We start from the raw sequence: 23048 nt of genomic DNA, 5'->3' as shown, positions 1-23048 counted from the left end.
TATGCTTTTTTATTATCTGCGTACACAGCTCGTATTTCTCTTAACCTCGAGTGCCTTAAGGTCTTAACACCAAAAATTAAAATTCCCAATAATTAATCACACCCATTTATTTCTGATAAAACAATTGTATAACATTAAAACATTAACGTAATATGTCAGTTCAATAATGTGTATTTTGTTATTATTTATACAAGTACTGTATACTTATACAGCAAGCACATACCAGTTTGGATTATATTGTTTATGATGTGTATACAATATATTAAATGGCATACATTCCATGCGCATATTATTCAGTGTGTGTCTATTTCTGTATATTGAGACACTCGAACCTATGCTAACATTCTGAAATGCATATATTCGTCTCTGCTATTGTCTTGTTCCTTCTAAATGGACTATATATAACGGGGTTCATTAGACATTATTATTTATTTCATTGACCCGTTTAAAATAATAAGTATAACATTTGTAATCATCAGTGTTTTCAAGTCAAAAGGAACACAACTAAAATAAATGTACAGGATATTTGTTGAAGGAAATATAAATCAGTGCCCATTATACTATATTAAATCGACATACATTCGCAATATTTTAATAATATTTTTCTTGAAATTATTATCTCTTAAATGTTTAGACGATCGTGAAAACGCTGTTTTATTATTATTTCTAGAAACGTAGGCGTTGGAATACTAGTCATGGAATCCCAATGTTTCTAAATTTAACTTGTTGTTCGAAATTTAGTTTCAACAGTTCCAACATTGTTATACATATAACAACGGGTGTGGATGTTAAACGTTAAATGGATGTGTATTTTCAATTATAATTGTATTGCATGACCTTAACACGAAGCAGTTTTGACCACCTTTATTGTATTTACGTTTCATTATTATGTCATTATAATAATTGTAAATAAACAACTAGCTCTATTATAAATATACAACAGTCAATGTGTAATTAATCCGTTCATTTTTTGTTTTCGCCTTGCGAATGACTCTAATATTACTAATTATACAAGTTGACTCAAATGTTAATAATAATATAAGTAGCTGGCTTAATCAAATCAAACGCATTGACTGTTTAGCGGGAACTGCTGTATTTGCTTATCTGTTTTTTTTTTCTTTTTCATATTTTTTGTTCTTTTTGTACATATATATAGTCTGATATTTTGTTATTGATTTTCAAAAAAATCTGCATATTTATCCAGTGTTTTTTTATATGCCCATATATGAATGACCCGAACTTTTCAATTAGTTTATTAACTGATGTTAAGCCTATTATAAGGGTTTTAAATAAGACATAATATTATGAAGTGTGTGATTATACTTGTCAATTTAGTAGTTGTAGCTGACTAAGAAGGGAAGAAATAAATACGACTAGTATGATTGTTAACGTTGCTGAAACATGCCAAGTGACCTCCCTTGTATTAAGTGTTGAACAACATTTAACAAATTAGTTTACTGCGCGGACAAAATAGGTGATGGTAACCCGCTTCGTAGAACTACAGCGCAATTTCATTGTATCTACGCATCAGAGTGTCTAGAATATTTTTATATATTCCTGTTAAGCTGTATCATGGTATCTATCATGATACCTATAGAAAACTCTTACGAATGAGCGGGCTCTCTGCTTTATCCCATTTAAAATGGTGAAATATTTAAAAAAGAGATCCTTAAAAATGTTAACTGGGTCGCGCTGTATTCTCCTAACACAGATCCGAAAAAAGTCACGTGGTATAGGCACCGTGTCTACGCAAGTTATCAGATGTCGTCAAGGCAAGAAGATAAAGTCAGATGTTTTTTTTCCGACAGAATTGACACGCATACCGTTCTTGTTCTTGTCGATGTATGTCTGCGACAAAAAAGAGTTAAGCAAATGAAACAACTTTACAAAAAGACTTTTAAAAAATGTTGCTTACAAGAGAACCATCTCTTATAAACGTAATTACAAGCAGGTATTTATGCAGTAATACACAGTATAATGGGATTGGTTTTATGGTTGCTTTATTATCAAAAGTAACTCTTCTGCTGCCATGAAGCAAACCAACACAATTCTAACAAATATTGTGTATAACCTGACGAGGGCAGTTTCTACAAAAAAAGCATCTTATTTTTTATGTTGCGTATAACTAATTATAAATATCCGAATGACATTTTAGGAAATAATCAATAATTGTAGCAGAATAATTTAACATGAATAGTTAAGTAATAAAAGAAAAACACGAGATGCGTTAATAAAGTTATACATGTTTAGATGCATGTGCATGGTAAAATGCCTATATTTTGTTTCAATTATTTAAACTTTAAAAATTGTGATAAATCACAAAACTTAATACCGATCGCTGTTCGTTGTGTGACGAATGATGAACAGATAAACGCGTGGATTATGGATTTAATTTACAATTAAACATATAAAACAATGATTGGTCAAATGAACAATTGATTGCCAATTGTTTACGTGTAAATGAAAACAAAAATAATCAAATTGAAGTTTCTGCGTTTAAGGAAACACCAACAGGTATAACAATGATTTCCCGTTGGTTATGGTTAATAACAAATCACACAGCATATAAATATATGTGTAAGTTTCACAAAACAATCAATGTAATGCTTTAAATGAGGCAGCATACGTGTGTGATTATATTACCATTTCCCTGAATAAAGTGTACAGTGTAAGCAGCATCGTTAACGCTCCTTCCACGGAATATTGTTTTTACCCCGTCGTGGAAACTCGGCTCTCGCAATAAAAACAAAGAACGGCATCAAACTGACTGATTAAAAATCAAAACAACGGTAAATATAATATTTCAAAATATGAATGTCAAGAAACTTTTTCAGAAGAATCGTCCGCTAGTATATTAATATTAATTATTCAAATGCCTGTGTCCTGCGTTTTGTATCCGCGTAAAGCGTTAAGGTCTCGCAGCCGTACTTTGGATGGAGAATACGAGGGATTAGTAGAGCCTGCACTTGGTGTTCGCAACCTTCTCAGTCTTGCCATCGATGCGGTCGTCATGGCGATTCTTATTCAGACCTCAGCGATACTGGTAACATCCTTTGACAATATCGCTATCAAGTACTTGAAGCTAGTCACTTATTCCAGTTTCTCGCCGCTCATGTTGTTGGTCGTGCTGTTCACTATGACCTTCTCCGCGATAACCTTCATCCTACATGTTCCTGCTCTTTCGTAGAGTCTGTTCGTGAGGTCTTGAAGTTTACTGCTTGTGCCACCCATGAGGTCAATGTCATCAGCGAATCTCAAGTTGGAGATGGGTTTTTCACCGATGGAGATAAAGGTGTATGGTCATAGAGAGTATCCTGCATTATCTTCTAAAGGAAAAGGTAAAACAGGACGTGAGAGAGTAGGCATCCCTGAAGGACGCCCAATGCTGTCCAGAAAAAGTCCCCCTGCCGTCCATTAAGAGGTACCAAGCTGCTGGCGTTTCCGTAGAGTTCTTGCATGACTTGCCACAACCCTTCGTCAATATTGAATCCTCTCATAACATGCCATAGGCCATCATGCCACACGCGGTCGAAAGCTTTCTTAAAGTCGATGAAGTTGGGGAAGAGTTCACGTTGTTGTTGCAAGTGTTTCTCAATGATTCAGTTGAAGATATGTTCCACTGTGCTCCGCCTAGCTCTAAATCCAGCCTGCCGTTCCTCTGCCGTACTCTTCAATCGATTGAGGTTTATTCCTTAGCGTGACGCTGCTGGTATGCCTGCTGAGGCTGATGGTGCGCTCATTCTCGCACAACTTGAGGTTGCCCTTTTTTCGGTAGGAAAGTGACCAGTGACTGGATCAACTCATTGAGCTACTTCTTCTCCTGCCAGAATTTTGGCTCATTGCCGTCATTGCTGAAGTCGTTGTTTTTCCTCCGTGCTTAATTAGTTCGAAAGGGACATTGCCCGCTACCGGTAATTATCCTGCCTTAAAACTTCGCACTACCTCCTCCACCTGCGCCGCAAGTATGGACTAGAGTCCAGATTAGTGTACTTCTCATGCTTCAGCTCTCTTCTTTTATTAAATAGATCCGTGATTTTGTTCGTCATTCACGGCTTGTTATTTCTGCCAGCTTTCCCAAGAACTTGTTCGGCCGATGACAGCAGGACACCCTTGATGTCGTTGGTTCTGGTGTCGATGTCATTTTCCAAGATGTTCAGGGCTACAAACTTGCGCGCTAAGTCATGGGCACTGCCTATGACTGCACCAGGAAACGTTTTTGTGTTCGCCTTGCGGATGCTTGACTTAAACCGTTGCGGCGCCAGTATGAAATCGATCTGGTTGGGTACTTGCCCGTTTGGAGCATGCCAGGTTGCTGTACAGGACGGTTTGTGTGGGTGCAGCGTGTTTGCCGGGCTGCCTTGGTGGCTTCTGACGAACTAAAGAATTGTCAACCCTCTGTCGCTGGTCTCTTCTCAGCTTAATCTTCCAACTGTCCCTGACCAATATTGTTATTACTTTATGGATTATTCATTTTACCCTTTACTCTATGGTTTGATCATCTTCAGTTTCACTTGTATTGTTGTTCAAAGTTAAAGTAATTTTGGTTTAGAAATAATCTAGGTTCTCATCTGTATAGTTCAGGATAAGAAACGGATTCTCTTTATACGTATAGTTGAACAAGTCATCCCAGTGTGAATCAAATGTGACCCAAGGGCATGATCTGAACAAACATGGATGGGAACCATGGTAGTGTGTTACTTAACAAGTACTTAGCCTCTGGGTCTGTCGATTTCCTAGCAAAATTATTTTTTTGCACTATACGAGACTTCAATGTTCACGTGAAGTGCATGATTTGAACAAACATGTACTTGGTACAAGACAATTGTATGCGATTACACGTCACATATCAAACCACTGGGCCTTATAGTGTTTGATGATATGTGTTGTTGTTTTTCACTATGTATAAGAAATGATGTTAACCCCTGGACACGTCTAATTTTGTAAAAGAAAAGGGATTATTAAGTTATTTTACCATGTATTGTTATAAAGGTAATGCGACTTCCGAGGCGATTTTCAAACCCATAGGCATGATTTGATCGCTCTTTATGGAGTATTACTGTACAATATTACATACTAAATATTATACCTTTGCTTCATGCGCTTTCAGACCATATTTTTCAGTTGTGTAATACATTTTAAGCTCTGATGGCATTTACATGTTGCGGACCAAAACGATTTATATAATCTTTAAAGACGTCTACATAAGTATCAGTATAAGTAAAACGCGATCACCAAAAGGGCTTTATCAATAGAAGGAATCTTATTTTAAAATAATTACCAATACATTATGTATCAGACGCAATATAAAACCTTGCACAAACAAGATACGAAATACATCGCCCGCGTTCCATGATTTGATCTGGCTATGTAGGTTATGTACATCACAGCAACAATAGTTTAAATAGTTTTGTTACGGTTCTGTATTCTTTATTTAAGTTCGATGTGATAACCATTGTCATATATAACCAGGGAGACAACTCTGTATGTCTTAGTATCATGGGAAGAGAATTAATTGCACATTTCACGTCATTGAAAATGTATGGAAAAAAATAATATAATACATTAACAACTTGTAAACGGCACTAGAATATAATCGTTTATAATACTGTCTGCCCTATATTGTGTTCTTATTGTGCGACAGTGTTCTTGTAATGTTTTTGTCGTTGATTTTGTTTGTGATAAATAAACATGTCTTTTAGGGCGTCATTCTTGTTAATGCGGTGGAACATTATATTTATATCATGACTTGATCATGTGCAAAAATAATCGGAATTAAACGGGAAATAATAACATCATTCCATCGACATATCAATTCAATCACCGTCTTGGTTTAAAAGACTTAAACTCTGAACATTGATTTGAAACGCACTCCAATTCTCTCCTTAAATGGCCTTTTCATAGATTTTGACAAGTATTGAAGCTTGTCATTAAATGCTTTATATTGATAAATTTAAATATTTGACCTAAAAATCTCCAGTAAAAAGAAACAAGAATACAGTTAACAAAAGGAAAAAAATTAACCCTAGACTGGGCTCGAACCAATGACCCCTGGTGTCCTGGAGTAAAATGTCTCCCGCTTTGACCACTCGACCATCCGTACTCATGCAATTAGCGAATGTATTTTACTTATATAAGCAAACCTCGTAGTTTCCCAAAATTTAACGACAACAACAGAACTTTCCAAATTATTCAATCGTTTCGCGTTGCAACGCTTTATAATTTTCAGGTTGCTAAATCGTCAAAGATGCATTTAGAGCATGGTAAATGTTCAGTATTACTTTTTCCTCACAAATATAACTCAAACGAAAATTTGCGATTCTGAAACAACTTTTTTTAATTATGTCAATTTAACAAAACGTCAAAAGGCCCCTTTAATACTTTCGTTACAGCGTATGAGAACATGGCAGGCAGGTAACCAAGTGATGACTCGGTATACAGAGTATGTTGGAACTACGTACACGGCAGACTGCACGCATGCTGTTTGACTGAGCTCGTCGAGCTATAGTGGGAATGATCATACTTTATATTTAACATACGTGTCTGTTAATTGCAAACAATAATTATAGAGCATCCAAATTATAAATAATTATTTGCTCAACCAATCTAAACGGTTGTTGGTGGTTATACATACAGATTGATTTAATATAAGATACATGGATTTACATTGATAATATCAACAATTATACTGTAGTGAAAATTATCCTGAGCCTTTTTATGCATATTTGGGATTCATCCAAAAATTATTTAGCTATATTTGGAAGACGATAAACTTTATATGTTGAATATGATATAGAGAATTAAAAATACTGACCCCTCATTACGCCAGGAATGATTCTAAAATTCATAAGTTGGATCGGTTTAAAAGATGACTCAATATATGTTAATTAGCCGGCAAAATGATTAGTTCAATATTTGCGAAAAGAGCAGTCGCGACCTTCTAAGATGATGTTTTGCTTACACCTTGAGAAAGTTTGGTTTCTGTAAAACACAGAATGTAGAAGTCGAACAAAGTGTTGTGAATGAATTTAAATTTAAAACGAATGATTGTAACATTTAGATGAAATATTGACAAGCTGGACCTTCACAGGGGTGTAGGGGATTGATCCTGCATCAGCAGACGATAACAACGCTTAAATTGATTACAATTAATACGATCGCGTGACATATTGACAAATTGATGTTTCAATAAATCATAAACCATTCGTCTACCTTTCTATGAACTGACCATCGCATTCGTCAATTGTGGACATTTCCTTTCCATAGGCTCATGTGACACAATATATTGGGTCTCCATGAGTCTGTTAAAACTATTTGTTCATCAAAATGTCTGCGATAACCTTGTTACTACAATCAAAGTACGGTTATTAACCATAGAATGGGCAAAAATTGAAACTCTTATTTTCAGATCTTCCCTCTCCAATTATTCTGAATAGATTATTGCCCTTTGATACTACTGTACCATTTTACCGTGGTTTTCCGAAATCTCAGTTACAACAATAGCATACTTCACAATAAAGGTTTTCATTTTTTTTTATTTAAAATATGAATATAAAACAAACAAGTATCAAAAGTTTCATAAATAAAACAAAATCATATACACTAAACATATACTTTGTATCAGCATTTAAATCCAGTAAAAGCCTTCCAAACTGTTTATGAATTAATTTAGTTTTATGAAGAGTGATTTGTGTTTGGACACCAAGGTCGTAAATATATCTATTTATATAAATATATATTAACATATATAAACTTTAAACTCTACTATACAACCGTGTAATTTTTAACTACGCATCAAATTATTAAAACATTAACATTATTTAGCTATACAATTAATACAAGGTCAGCATATGTCAATATAAAATATAGACTTTGTTCTCGACTCTTAATTAATAATTTATTATTTGAAACCTGACACAGTTTTACACACTTTGGTTACGTTTCAGTTTGTTTACTTATTATAAAAATTCCAAGCAGAGTTTTTTTAAACGTTGATTCATTAAAAACAATTATTTATTTATTTCAATTCATACACAAATCTGATATGTTTCTCTGTTCAAAAACAATTGTGCAAGGTGAATCTCAAGATCTGCACAAGTAGGCCTTATTAGATTAATATTATCAGATACTTTTCAAACACAATAGAGTGAATGTTCACTGTTCTTCATAATAACCATGTGTATTGTTCCCCAAAACAATGTTCGAATGCACAACCACATATCGGCACAATAAGCCTAATTTGTCTTTTTATTTTTAATATACAAAGATGTGAATTTCCTATGTCATTTATAAACTTTTCATATAAACAGTTTTTTGGAATCACATATTGTTTCATTTGTGTGTTTTTCATCAATACATATCGTTAATGTGCCTTCATAAACAGTGTTCTTTATGCTTTCCTTAATAAATACATGCCTTTCCTTCTTTTACATATTCTGTTATTTTTTTCTTCACGAGTTCAACTGCACAAATGTACAGCTAGGGTTCCATCGGACATGTTCGGCCCAAGCTACATCACCAGGCTCCCAGCGTCGAAGGACGATTCCGCAAAAGAAACAGCGGACGCAGTCTGCATAACCTATTTGTATAAGAATAAGAATAACACATTACATTTTTGATCAACAAAACAAGAAGCAGGTGCTATTCTGAAACATATATTAGAATTAATATTATATTTATTCATAAGTTTAATTGCAGTAGCATGAAACTTTATATCTAAATCAACACTTGCATCAGTTATATATTATACAGAGAGTAATAAAACAAAGCGATAATACCGTTTCACGCTTGTTGATCGCGAGATTGTGTATCAAAAATGAGATTTGTGCAAGAATTTAAACAAAGTTTATTACTTCTAAGCATTAACAATGACCGGCACAATTTTTCTTATATACGTTTTTAGCCATGCAAAATCTATGTAAAAGTAAAGAAAAACAGATCTTTAATATTGACATAAATCTGAAAATCTATTGGTATCACATAAACGACATCAATTCAACTTTGTCAATTATTCACATAATTTCAATCATATCTTTATCAATTAAGAGCCGGCAGAAACATTTTAAAACTTACCGAAGTAATAGAACCCAGCTGTTGCCAACTCTAGTGCTCGGTGTCTTATGATTTCTGGACTCCTATCGAAGGATTTCACACGTCTCTGCAGAATTGCCTGACCCGTATGTAGTGGTCTCGTGGTATGGATTCCTAATCTCCTTTCTATAATAGTACAATCGTTTATCAGTTTGGTGTTGTATGTGTGTTCATTGTTTAATAATATTGCATCTAATGCAAACTGAAGAAATATTAAATATAATAATACTAATTCAGCTTGAACAATACGGGTTATTAATACATTATTTGTGAATGAAAAACTAAGACATGATAATGGAACAGTTTTGATGTGTATATTTGAACATATAGCTTGATTAAATTATTGAGCTTAAACAGGTCATTAAGAAAGTTATATAAGAGTCATTAAATAAGTATAACGACACCCACGAGTCATCAGATGGAGATCATTGTTTATTAACAGCAGGTTTTTTTTCATTTACCAATTGTCTTTATAACACAGGAAATGTCATGCAATACAAAACTAAAGAGACAAATCATTTTAAAATTGCGATCACTGAGTTGGAGCGGTTATGGCGAAGCAAAGGATGTAAAACCGTTTGAACGGGATTCCGAACAAACAGTTTATCCTAAAATAAATCATAATACTTTTTTAGTTTACAATACATTTGCATGAATTCATTATTGTACCATGTAGCACTACGTTCTTGGTATATTTTGTGTTGGAAGTACAACAATCAGTTTATTTATACTTCATGTCATTATGCCTAAGAGGTGTGTTGTCTGTTGCTCATAGTGCATATTATACCAGTGAGTAATTAAATTGCAAAAACTAATGTCTGCTTTATTTCTGTTTGATTTGAACAACGATGTTATAAGGTTAATTTTTATTCCAATTTGTATATTAGTTTTCAATGCAGGTTTAAAGAGGTTCGACGAGTCATTTAACCCCGACGTGATTTGCATGTAACTTTTTGGGGCATGACCCCAGCCTCAATCACATTCATTGTTTAAGCTTTGCTGTTTGTTTGCCCTGTATAGCACTGGCTATTGGTCAGCTGCCTTTTATTAAAGGCTAGCGTGGTTAAAACCAATATCTCTCCTGTTGTTTCTGGATTTTCATTTTTCCTTTATATTCTGTGAAATGTGATATTTCATGTTCTTCTATAAATCCTGGATCGTATACATGCTATTTTAGTGTATAATAAGGACAACCAAAATCAATAAATTAAAGTTTACACAATCTTAGATATTTTTTTATTTTTTTTTATATCCTTGATTTTTCATGAATGCAGTGAGAATTTCTTTTATATTAAAGATAGTTTGATTTAGCGTACAATTTGCAGAAAAGACAAAATTTGAAATGTTTGTGTCATGGGAATTATATTCACTCATTCATTACACTTAACCACATAATTTATGCCATGTTTAATAAACATTATGAAACCTTTTAGTCACATAAACAAGCAAGAATATATTGGCAAATATGCTCTCTTTGCTAACATTGATGAATACTGATTTAATCCATTAAGAATAGATATAGCAAAAAAAGTAAGCACTGACTGTGCATATTTATATACACTTGCTTTGACTCGTTCTAACATTATATTTTACAAGTATATGATATACTGCATAAACGGTTATTTCATCCCATCGCGTAAAGGAACAACATGTCTACCTTCTATGTGAGGCACGTTCCTGTCATTATCTGTCAGAGAAGGTTGTGGTAGAGTAGGTTCATCATCATTCACTTGTCGCAGACTCATATCCATTGTTGATCCTTTCTTAAGTCCCTAACCTCGCGAGATGTCACGAAACAACTTTGAATTTCTTTGACTCCTAGCTTCAAACAACACACCATCGATGGCCCAGTGTTGTGGTTTAATCTAAAAAGACACAAAAATGTTGGGTTATCTTACCGAATATCTGCGTTCCGATAATCAAATTAAATAAGCAAACTTACAAGTATTCAAAAACAACAAAAGATTTGTTTAGCAAGGCGTTCAGCATCTATATGTTTACAAATGCAGTTTCCGGTTTAATAGCCTCTAGACGCGGCCATCTTTATTACGTCACTACACTTCCTGTAAAACGCAACCCAACCGGCAATACTCGTACTTTATCAGAATGAGCATGTTTAAACAGTAAAATGGCGTTCTCAAATATTAAGGTCATTATGCGATTTTTGCTTTTATATTTTTTTAATAAACACAAGTTGTTCAGCCTATATGCCCCTTGATTAGTTTTTTATTGTTGTATGATGATATTCTAAAATAATGAATCAAATCCCCCCAAAAAATATAGTACACATTCAATAATACCACATCAATGTAACTATAATTATGAATTTATAATCTTCATTTACAGCGAGAAGCAAGTACATGTAAGTAATAAATATACTGAATGAAAAAAATGTTTGATTCGTTTTCGTTCGTTGAACATATGTTAAATTCATCAGGAAATATGTTCTGTTTTACTTTTCATGTATAAACCATAATAAACTGATTTCTACCGTTTTGGAAAAAAACTTTTATCAAAATTAAAAGTTACCTCTGTCTTAAATTGCCCATTTTCTACAAGTGTATACTGTTTAGTATTCGTCTTGGACGTTGTCAACGTTGCGAATGTCACACAAACTGTTTGTCCGATATAATTTGTTCCTTGTTAGCATGTATTCTCCTTCCTCCGACTTGAACGGAAACAAACACTTGACTCGAACTATAATAGTATTTATGTCATAAAACAAATGTACAGCGTGTATAACCATTTTCCTCATAAGAATACACTTAAGTGTCGATAAACTTCGTCACAACGCCTGAGCAAGGACAGATCTAATCATAGTTCAACGAGTAACCCAATACGAAAAGCTTCATAAATTATGCGTCACGTGACATTATGTTTAACGATTACAGTATTGTTTGCAGTATGACGACGTGTTCATGTTCAAACAGTGTAGTGGTTATCTTCAGTGTGGTTTGGCAGGACTCAGCTTACATGTAACTTACTCTTACATTTATGTTTACCGAACGAGTGCACACGCAGTTAACAGCTATTATAATATAAGTTGAAGCTTTAACATGTACTCGATAATAGATACATTTAAAAATGTCTTTGTCATCTTTCTAATTCCAAAAGCAATGATAGCTTTTACTGTGTGGTGCGAATTGTTTTTTCAATATAAGAAATGTTACAATTAAGTATTGCTTTCCTGATTTGTAATATTATTTAATTACAGCTAAACTATTAAGCCAATAAACCTTCAGAGATTATTCTTATCATAATAACGACATCCCCTTTAAATTAAACGTAAGCAAGAACCACATGTCCAACACAAAAACACAGAAAAAAAAATTGCACGACAAACACAATCACATATGAACAATACCGTATTCAAACGGTCTATGCAAAGAACATTATATAAGGCTTAAACTTTTTTAGGTCCCCCCAAACCTTAAACTAAGTTCTTCCCAAAACATGTAATTCTCAACGAAAAATAATCTTACAAAATTTAAGTTCAAAACAACCTTGACAATGAAGGTTTTAGCAAAATTAATGTGATTCTTTATGTTAGTGTTACGTTGTATAAATTCGACAGGTAATACATTCTCGTCGTCTCAAAACAAAATTTATAAGCATGTATACATTACAAATTATATATATAATAATACATGCCGCATTCTACAGTCGTGTAGCTAAATGAAACTTCTTGACTTTTGCGCTTTACATTTTCTAAACAGAAAAGTGTCATATCAAAGTGAACATAGGGCCTTTTATGTCATATTCAGTCGCAATTTAAGCATTGTTTAAATGTATGTATTAATTTGCAAATATTCGCTTAATGTAATTGTAAAATGTTTTGTCATTATTTTTATTAAAATGTAATTCATGAAACAGGATATATATAAACCTAAATTGCAGCTATCATAATATTATTATATACACATTTATTCACATAAATAAGTGAAAGTGATTTCGTGTTTAAGAAGCTGTAAACAGATGGGTTCGCTATTTATGACATTCCATGTCTCGAGATGTATGTATTCATTTACTAAACGAAACTACCCAGTCGCATTGCATAAAGTGCGCTAAATTGACCTCTGACAGGTTCGTGTGTTGCAAGGTGGAATAAGATAATATGAAACCGATGTGTTCGTGTGTTGCAAGGCGGAATAAGATAATAAATTATGAAACCGATGAACTATGTTCGACTCAACTATCGTCACTTTATTTAGTCTACCCGCTCCTTATAAGAAATTGCGATTATCTTAAACAACCCGGTAACATAGTACATGCCTTTAACCCCTTACACAGTTATGGCATGATGCCAAATGAACATTCGTGTCGATGGTATCCCATGGAAGTTATTGGATCTGCAACATGCAGTGTTACTCAATCAATACATACAATAATAATTTATATTTCACATGCTAAATTTTATACACATTAAATATTTAGAAAACATAAAATTTCTTGAAGCCCTTCACCGGGAAGATATTTCAAATGAAACTCAAAACATTTACAACGCGAATTGATCCCGAGCTGAACACAAATATTGATTGATTAACACATTTTAAACGCGTTAATATGTTTTGTATAGTATATGTTACACAATTGTATTTAATCGTGTATGACTAAAAATGAAGTCCTGTTAAAAGTGGCAAATATTATTTATTAAAACTTCTTTTCAAGAAACGATTGCAATAATGAGTCATGCAAACTGAGCACACTAAAAATAGATACACGCAATTACATGGAATGTAGGTCGAATATATACAAAGGTACGAGTTTGATTTAACTTATAATTTACTTAAATGTTCTATGTCAATGGTTAATTGGCGATATCATAACTATATATACGTAGTGCTCTGGTAACTATGACACGTATGTATAGTCATCTCACGAGTGGTTGAGGACGAATAAACTGATAATACGAGCTCTCACACAAATCGACAAATTGTATTTTTTATGTTATGCTATTTACGATGATTGTAAGTACAATAATTGTGTAGCCTTTGTTGTTGGAAATCGAAACACGTGTTCTTAAATTCATACATGTATCTCAATACAGGCAATTGTTTGATAGGATTTTCATTTAACTTGTTTCCAGGATACACATTTATTTAACTTCAATCTCAACGAAATATGTAATCTCACAGCCACCGGTTATTTCAGAGGGTAAACTTAGTTATTTATTGATAATAATAGCATTGTTAATACTGTCCTATATCATTTACATACTAATGTAAAGAAGATATAAAGTATAAACAACGATATTATCATGTTAATCATATTTTGCATTTTTTCTAGGAATGTCTGGGAATTATTTTGGTCAAGTATGCTACCACGTGTCTTTGATCGTAAACAATTAAAGTGTGGAAGCTGATGGCAAGAAATCAACAACCACCTTTTCAGGTATCAAATGAAAATTAATCAAAACTTTAAAAGATGCTCGTGGTTCAAAATTATATCTTATTGTGTATGTCTTAGACATATATCTGACAGAAAACTGTTCTTGCAACACTCACTTTAAATTAAATAAATACCGACTTCACATTTTCTTTGTGTAGTCACTTAAGTTAAATTACATGGCTGCATTGGGCTACAACAAAACAGTAAATGTTTTTATATTGTATTGCAAGCGGCTATTAACCCATTTAGTGGACTCTCCCATCCTTCTTAATTGGATCCATTTATTTCCAAAATTAGGGATGTCTAGTATATGTATTTCTATATTCATAATATTTCTTACGGAAATTCCTTCAAGCAAACAGCGTAGACTCAGATGAGACGCCGCATCATGCGGCGTCTCATCTTTGTCTACGCTATTTGCCAAAGCCTTTTTTCTAGACGCTCGGCATAAATGGGTTAAAGACGCAAAGTATGTATAACACAGTAATATATAAAGGGTGGTAAGGACATTACAACAATAAACGCAATGCCCGTTTAGCCCCATCAACACGTGTATGCAGACATTTTATAGATTCATACAATTTTTAAAAGAATTCGGATAAATAATATTTAATTTGTTAATTATAAAACTGTGTTCAGGAAATCCTTTACTTTAAACGATTTTCCTTTCCATAAGCGTCTTGGAGCCCCAAGTAACTTTCCCGCCTTGTCATCCTCACTGATGTGCCTCACGTGCAAGCAGAGACCTGGCATCATGTTGCTGCTGCCCTGCAGCCACCTAGCGGTGTGTGACCAGTGTGCACGGACCACCGAGACATGTCCGCGATGTACCAGGCCAGTCATGTGCATCGTTCGAACGGTTATACTTTGACGGGTGTTTTATAGCTTTTGTTAAAGGAACCATGAATGTATATACATCGCCCTGGAATGAATATATCTAGAACAATATGTTTTTTCATTAACTGTGTACACAACTCGTATTTCTCTTAACCTCGAGTGCCTTAATGTCTTAACACCAAAAATTAAATTCCCAATAATTAATCACACCCATTTATTTCTGATAAAACAATTGTATAACATTAAAACATTAACGTAATATGTCAGTTCAATAGTGTGTATTTTGTTATTATTCATACAAGTACTGTATACTTATACAGCAAGCACATACCAGTTTGGATTATATTGCTTATAATGTGTATACAATATATTTAATGGCATACATTCCATGCGCATATTATTGAGTGTGTGTCTATTTCTGTATATTGAGACACTCGAACCTATGCTAACATTCTGAAATGCATATATTCGTCTCTGCTATTGTCTTGTTCCTTCTAAACGAACTATATTTAACGGTGTATTTTATGTCATCAATATCTTGTACACTGTTTGCCATATATGATTCATGTATATTAATATAATGTACGTACATATTTATCAGCATGTATACTAAACACGTATAAGTGTAAACCTAACCGTAAAAATAAATGACCTAATTCAGTATAATCACCCTATGTATCATTGAACATGTGCGCGTTTATGTTTACCCTACCATATACATGTATGTAATATGAGAAGATTCACTGCATTGATATGGGTAAAGAGAAGGACGTTTATGTTCTGTTTTATATTCGAAATCCTTTTCGTCGTGCATTTTCTGATAACAGTTTTAAATTTCTTTAGTTATATTTTATGTATAAAATATATCATAACGTATATACAGTTTTGAAAGAGAATGTAGAAATATATGAGAGAAAAATGCATAACAAAAGTACATACAGCATAACAAAAATCTTGAAAGTAATAACTTGGTTCTTTAATCTTCAAATGCAATTATTATGAAGGCAAAATAAAAAGCAAATGTGTATAATACATGAACTCTTACAAAACTTACACGTTTTAAACGAAAACATGCAATTGACTCTATCAAATATAAGAAAATGTCTTACAGGACTTTCTGCAATGTCTTGTTCAAGCCGAATCCTGTGTCTTATATTATTATAACTTTCCTTTCCTTATATTAAGAAATATTGGCTTGTCTAGCGTCTTACAAATATTGCCCACACGCTATTTCATGGATAAAGTCGATTGTCCAATTCTACATTAAAAATTAAGCTTTCTGCTAACATAGCAATTATGCGCATATCAAAATCATTAATATATTATATTTTGGTGGTCAATAATCATGGATATTATCTAGTACCTTGAACGATTTCAACTCTTCGTTAATTTTACATATCTGATATGAATATCAAGAGATTCTTAATGATGCCTAATCTGTATCTTTTCGAAATTTATCTTTGCAATCCACTAAGCATGAATAAAGTGCAAATGGTAATACTGACTTTTGTTTTAAAACGCCAAATCTTTAAAGTTAAATAATTGAATGTCTGGATTTCTTATTCAAATCTTAAACGCCCGCTTTAATGATTATCTTCCGAAATATGTCAGTAGATTGAGATGCCCAGACACGAAAAACTCCGAATATATATTTATCGATAGCGTTCGTGCAATCAGCGAAATGTAAACATGCGTTTTGATAGGCCAGATTGATTGGCAATACAACACTCGTACGTTTTAAGATTACTTCAAACCTGTTATAAATAGTAATTTAAATGTATACCTTACGATAATTATTCGTCTTGTTGCACAGCAAGGTTATAAGTTTAAAAAGACAAAGCAACTTAAAGATATCTTGTAATAAAAAAATGTATTTTCAAAGAAAGTCGATGTTCAAATAAATATTGGGAGGTCATGCTACGGTCATCGGTTGTGTAATACATATATCTCCGACCGCAGATTGTTCGGTCACCACGAAAAAGACCTGTCCGATCAAATATTGTTCTAGTAATATAGAAAACTAACATCAAAACTTAAAGGGGCCTTTTCACAGATTTTGGCATTTTTTTAACTTATTCATTAAATGCTTTATATTGATAAATGTAAACATTGGATCGTAAAAGCTCCAGTAAAAAATCAAGAAAAAAAATAAAAAAAGGAAAAGAACATTGCCCGGAGCAGGTTTCGAACCAGTGACCCCTGGAGTCCTGCCAGAGTCCTGAAGTAAAAACGCTTTAGCCTACTGAGCTATTCCGCCGAGTACACATCATAGACGTATTTTATACCTTATATAAGCTTTCTTCGTAGTTTTACAAAATTTAACGACAAAAACAGAACTCTCCAAATTATTCAATCGTTTCGCGTTGCAACGCTTTATAATTTTTAGGTTTTAAAATCGTTAAAAGATGCATATAATGGCTATATTAGAGCATGGTTAATGTTCAGTATTACTGTTTCCTCACAAATATCATAACTAAAACGAAAACTTACGAATCTGAAACAACTTTTTTCAATTTTGTCAATTTACCAAAGCGTGAAAAGATCCCTTTAGGGCATCTATGGACATAATTATCAACAAGGTCAGACCAAACATAGATCTTTATCATAATTTAATGTGTGTCTATTTTTTATGAATCCGTAGATTACGGAACCCAGTAGTATTTTATTCACTAGTACGAATGTGTCGTATGTTTATAACCTTTCATCTGATGACACTGGTAAGAAACTCAATTCCTTCAATAAGATCATGCGCTGCGACAGTTCCGGTGTCTCCTCACAGAAGAAAGAATCAGTGGCACACACTGACCCAAAGAATAAAGGCCACCAAACCAAACCAGCAGTTCAGTAGTGTGTCCACCACTCAGCATCCATTCAGAGGGCCAGTACAAACCTGGATATACAGGTCGCCGTGGCGAAATGGATATGGTGTCGCCTAGCGACCGGGAGGTCACGTGTTTGATCCCTTCTGTAGGAGCGTTCTTTTGATCTGTTCAATACACATGAAGTATTGGTTCTAGTCCCAAGAAACGGACTCGATAGCGTTTCAAATAAGCCTTAGGCTTTCTATGCAATCGAGCTAAATGCATAGCTTAAAACTAACCCGGATATATATCTAGCTTCCTAACAGGATGAAGCATATATGTGTCCTAGTTGAAGGACAGTTCTCAAATTCAGCCGACGTCAAATCGGGCGTCCCTCAGGGCTCTCTCCTTGGAACACTGCTCTCTCTGGTGTACCTAAACGGTCTATCAGGAACTGTTACATCAAAAACTCAGCTCTTTGTCGACGACATTCTCTGTACTCAATGATCAGGACAGCAGAGGATGCAACACCACTCCAGCTAGACCTAAACGACATTCAGAAATTGGAAAAAGACTTTCCAAAAAGCGCAACCCAATAAAGTCGGAGTATGTAAACCATGGGCAAAAGCTACCAGCTATGAAGGAAGGAAAATACCTTGGAATGACAATCTCGGACAACATGTCCTGGAAATCTCATGAAGCCGCAGTCATATATGAAGTCAAGCACCACGTACCCTCGGCTTCCTGAGACGCAACACGTCCAGCTGCCCACCTAGCCTAAATGATCGCGCATACACCGCTTAAGTGCGACCAGCATTGGAGTACGCTGCAACCGGCTGGGGCCCTTACACACAGACGGATTGATCAGCTTGAATCCGCCCAAGCACGGAGTGTATATTGACAGGAGATGAATCGAGTATTTGACCCTTACTGTAGTAAATTCAATCTTATGCAAAAACTATTCATCCGATTTTATTGTTTTATACGTTATCTTGTTGCTTATTAATTCCTCTTTCAAAAAAATATAACTTTTAGTATATTCCCGTTGTTATTAATGGATTTATAGCGAGTTAAACACAAGAAATACACATTTTATGTTTTACCACCGCGCGTTTTAACGTGTTGTGGCTATCGATCTTTTACGATTAGCGTACAGCGAAGCGCCGAGGTTATACATTTTGATGTACCCACTCACGTCTTTTGTTAAATTATAGTTTCATTTCTCGGCCGATTTTGACAAATTATATATCATTAGAAAGCTTACGTTACGTAGTAAACAGATATATTAATATATATTAAGTTTTTCTTCTGATTTCGACAGCCCGGCGAGTTATAACTTTATCTTTTGCAAATATCATGCCGTTTTGGAGTTTTAGAATCTAGATTTACGGTTGACATGTTCGTACTTAATACCAATTTGTAGCGTTTATATTTGGAGTTCAGTTTTAAAAATTACATCTTGCTTAGGAGAATAGAATTCTGTATAAGATAGAAAAAAAATTGTTTAAAAACGAAAGTAATTAAGGAATGAAGGCGGGAAAATGTAGCGCGCGTTCCTAACGCACTGAACTGATGCTACGGTCTTGGCGATTATGCTTTTGTTTAGAAACCGGCCATTGAATTTCTTTTGCCATCTTATTATATTTTTTATGAAATATATTGTAGTATTTTGTTCACGAAACATATCAATAAAGCTTATTATAAATGAATCTTAATAAATTAGCGATTTCAGCTCTTGTTTATAACACAGAAAGGGTGTAAAATTTATGATGAAACAGCGTATATAGCGGACCCTCTCGATATTATTCGGCTTTGCATGCATACTTGAAATAAAATGGGTGTCAAAACATTTATCGTTTGCTGTTTATTATCAACAAGGTAATTATGTATAATTATTTGAAATGTTATTTACCTTAAATTATCAATTTATTAAAGATTCTTGAAAATCACGGTCCGTGTTACGCGGGTCATTTCGTATTTTGACATCAGGGCATCATGTCCAACTATTGAAAATCAGATTTTTTTTTCACCGGGACGATGACGGCTTGGATTTAGACAGGCAGACAGATAGTTTATTCAGACTTAAACAACAGTACATCATCTTCAACTCAAATATATAAATTATTTTTAGACGAATTGTTAGGTGATTACACATATAGCAGTGATGATTCTGAGAATGTTGCCATGTTTCTTATCCGTGTAATCTAGAGTCCATGGTTTGAGCATTTTTATCGCGGTGTTCAATAAAAGATATCTCAATAATCTTGTTTATTGATAGATCTGTGGTTTTATTACCCCTGTGTTCAGCACAAACCAATTATCTCGTTATGATCAGATACTGTGCCGACCAATACTAAATAACACTATGGTGTCATACGCCACAGCAGGGACCTATACTTGTATATTGGTCCCTAACCACAGGTGGTAATGTCTGGTCAGTTTACACTTTTTATGATACCTCCATGTCTTCTCGTGGTATTAGTGGTCATTTCTTGGAGTAATGTAACGCCAAATACTCAATTTTGCGTTTATAAGATATGTAGCGTATTGAAAACATTTATAGTCATCTGCCCAAACAGATTGCCATAAACTAAATACTGTATAGATGTCAGCCAGCTAAATCACAATAACTATAAGTGCTTAATACCTATACATGTACATTTTAAACATTTAAAAAATCTAATACTTAACATTTAACGTATTTAGCGGGTACCGGTAAAAAAAACTCCGTCATTTCGTAGTCCTATAAAGAGTGTATGGTAGTGTACGGAACAACATAATTAAAAACAGCATTCTCATTTGACCACAACGGGGCTAAATAATCTTTCCGAAAAATACAAATAATACAGAGTTTTAATTTAGAATTCTATATATTTATAACTCTGTTAACTTATAAAGATATTTCAATATACATGCATAGACAGTTGACCGTGATTTTCAAGAATCTTTAAATAATTTTAATTAATTGATAATTTATGGTTAATAACCTTTCATATAATTTTTCATAATGACCTTTTTGATAATAAACAACAAACGATGAATGTTTTGACACCAATTATATTTGAAGTATGCAAAGCCGAAAAATATCAAGAGGGTCCGCTATACATTTGTATACGTTGTTTCATCATAAAATTAACACCCTTTCTGTGTTATAATCAAGAGCTGAAATCGTAAATTTATTAAGCTTCATTAATACTTAGCTTTATGGATATGTCTCTAGAACAAAATATTTCAATATATTTCATAAAAAATATAATAATCATGGCAAAGGAAATTCAATGGCCGGTATCTAAACAAAAGCATAATTGCCAAGACCGTAGCATCAGTTCAGTGCGTTTGGAACGCGCGCTACATTTTCCCGCCTTCATTCCTTAATTACTTTCGTTTTTAAACAATTTTTTTTTTCTATCGTATACAGAATTCTATTCTCCTAAGCAAGATGTTATTTTTAAAACTGAACTCCAAATATAAACGCTACAAATCGGTATAAAGTACGAACATGTCAACCGTAAATCTAGATTCTAAAACTCCAAACCGGTATGTTATTTGCAAAAGTTAAAGTTATAACTCGCCGGGCTGCCGAAATCAGAAGAAAAACTTAATATATATTTATATATCTGAAAACTACGTTACGTAAGCTTTCTAATGATATATAATTTGTCAAAATCGGCCTAGAAATGAAACTATAATTTAACAAAATACGCGAGTGGGTACATCAAATTTATAACCTCGGCGCTTCGATAAAAGATCGATAGTTACGACACGGTCACGTGACTTAGACACAACAAGATATTTGGCGTAACGGTCCCGTTTCTTATCCGTGTAATCTAGAGTCCGTGGCCCAAGGCGCACTGCCCGTTATCTGAAAGGGACTATAGAACTACAAGTAGCAGTTATAACAGTTGATAGCTGACATGGGACACGGGACAGCCCCTCCAAGAGAGAGGAAAAATCACTCAAGTCACTAAGATGTACATAATCATAAAAATATAGTCGACATTCCATCTGATACCTACCTCCGCCCTACTGTGCTGCATCCACAAGATGCAATAGTATCAGATACATCATAACATACTGCATGACAGACTATCTTAGACACTCCTTCCTCCCGACAACAAATAGAATGAGGAATCAACTGCCAAACCAAATTGAATCTTTCAATGAAGGGATGGTACCAACATAACCCATCCATAACTGTTGTAAACAGTTCTAAAATTTTCTTTTAAATCAGGGACCTTGTATAGGTCCCTGTTTAAATGCGCCACACTATGACAATTGAACTGTTTTATTGTAGTAGCCCCTCCAAGAGAGAGGAAAAATCACTCAAGTCACTAAGATGTACATAATCATAAAAATATAGTCGACATTCCATCTGATACCTACCTCCGCCCTACTGTGCTGCATCCACAAGATGCAATAGTATCAGATACATCATAACATACTGCATGACAGACTATCTTAGACACTCCTTCCTCCCGACAACAAATAGAATGAGGAATCAACTGCCAAACCAAATTGAATCTTTCAATGAAGGGATGGTACCAACATAACCCATCCATAACTGTTGTAAACAGTTCTAAAATTTTCTTTTAAATCAGGGACCTTGTATAGGTCCCTGTTTAAATGCGCCACACTATGACAATTGAACTGTTTTATTGTAGTACAATGCCCTAGGGTGGGATCATGTAAAATAAATGTCATTTAAAATGATGACGAAGAATGAGTACGATTAGAAAATTGAATGAAAATGGCTGTAGCCAAAGACAGATACGTTTTAACAATCTCTTGCACGACGGTTACATCACATGTATGTGAGACCAAGGAACGACAACTGTGCACGGAGATTGTGAGAGCAAGGAACGACAACTCTGCGGTTTGACGTTTTGGATGGATTTTTTAAATCGAACATCCGGGTACTTGCGAAATCTAAAAATA

At 34.0% G+C, this 23048-nt stretch overlaps 1 protein-coding gene and 1 long non-coding RNA gene across 4 annotated transcripts; one reads left to right on the top strand and one right to left on the bottom strand.

Moving 5' to 3' along the window:
* Positions 1-7564: 7564 nt before the first annotated feature.
* LOC127853627 (baculoviral IAP repeat-containing protein 7-A-like) lies at positions 7565-11971 on the bottom strand. 3 transcript variants are annotated; one of them, XM_052388303.1, is made up of 4 exons: positions 11089-11143; positions 10745-10952; positions 9070-9213; positions 7565-8575 (listed from the first exon to the last, which is right to left on the bottom strand). In XM_052388303.1, exons 2-4 carry the CDS (start codon positions 10836-10838, stop codon positions 8448-8450), a joined length of 366 nt encoding a protein of 121 aa, XP_052244263.1. In that variant the 5' UTR covers positions 10839-10952; positions 11089-11143; the 3' UTR covers positions 7565-8447. The 3 variants fall into 3 exon arrangements, with proteins under 3 accessions (XP_052244263.1, XP_052244264.1, XP_052244262.1); XM_052388304.1 differs by having other exon boundaries at positions 11030-11120; XM_052388302.1 differs by lacking the exon at positions 11089-11143 and adding an exon at positions 11617-11971 and having other exon boundaries at positions 7568-8575.
* A 1715-nt stretch (positions 11972-13686) lies between these two features.
* LOC127853628 (uncharacterized) lies at positions 13687-16810 on the top strand. The gene is made up of 3 exons (XR_008036701.1): positions 13687-13844; positions 14374-14478; positions 15152-16810. It is a non-coding gene; the product is annotated as an uncharacterized LOC127853628 (long non-coding RNA).
* Positions 16811-23048: the final 6238 nt, after the last annotated feature.

Source organism: Dreissena polymorpha, chromosome 12, assembly GCF_020536995.1.
Source record: "Dreissena polymorpha isolate Duluth1 chromosome 12, UMN_Dpol_1.0, whole genome shotgun sequence".
NCBI classification, from domain to species: Eukaryota; Metazoa; Mollusca; class Bivalvia; order Myida; family Dreissenidae; genus Dreissena; species Dreissena polymorpha.
Note: the sequence above shows the minus strand (reverse complement) of the source record. Positions and strands in the feature narration are given on the sequence as shown.

Bases quoted from the DNA above. Each gene is read 5' to 3' on its own strand.
- LOC127853627 (XM_052388302.1), bottom strand. From the start codon at position 10,838: ATGGATATGAGTCTGCGACAAGTGAATGATGATGAACCTACTCTACCA. The intron at 9,214-10,744 runs GTAGACATGTTG...GTACTATTATAG, and splicing joins GAACGTGCCTCACATAGAAG to AAAGGAGATTAGGAATCCAT. The intron at 8,576-9,069 runs GTAAGTTTTAAA...TTATACAAATAG, and splicing joins AGCTGGGTTCTATTACTTCG to GTTATGCAGACTGCGTCCGC.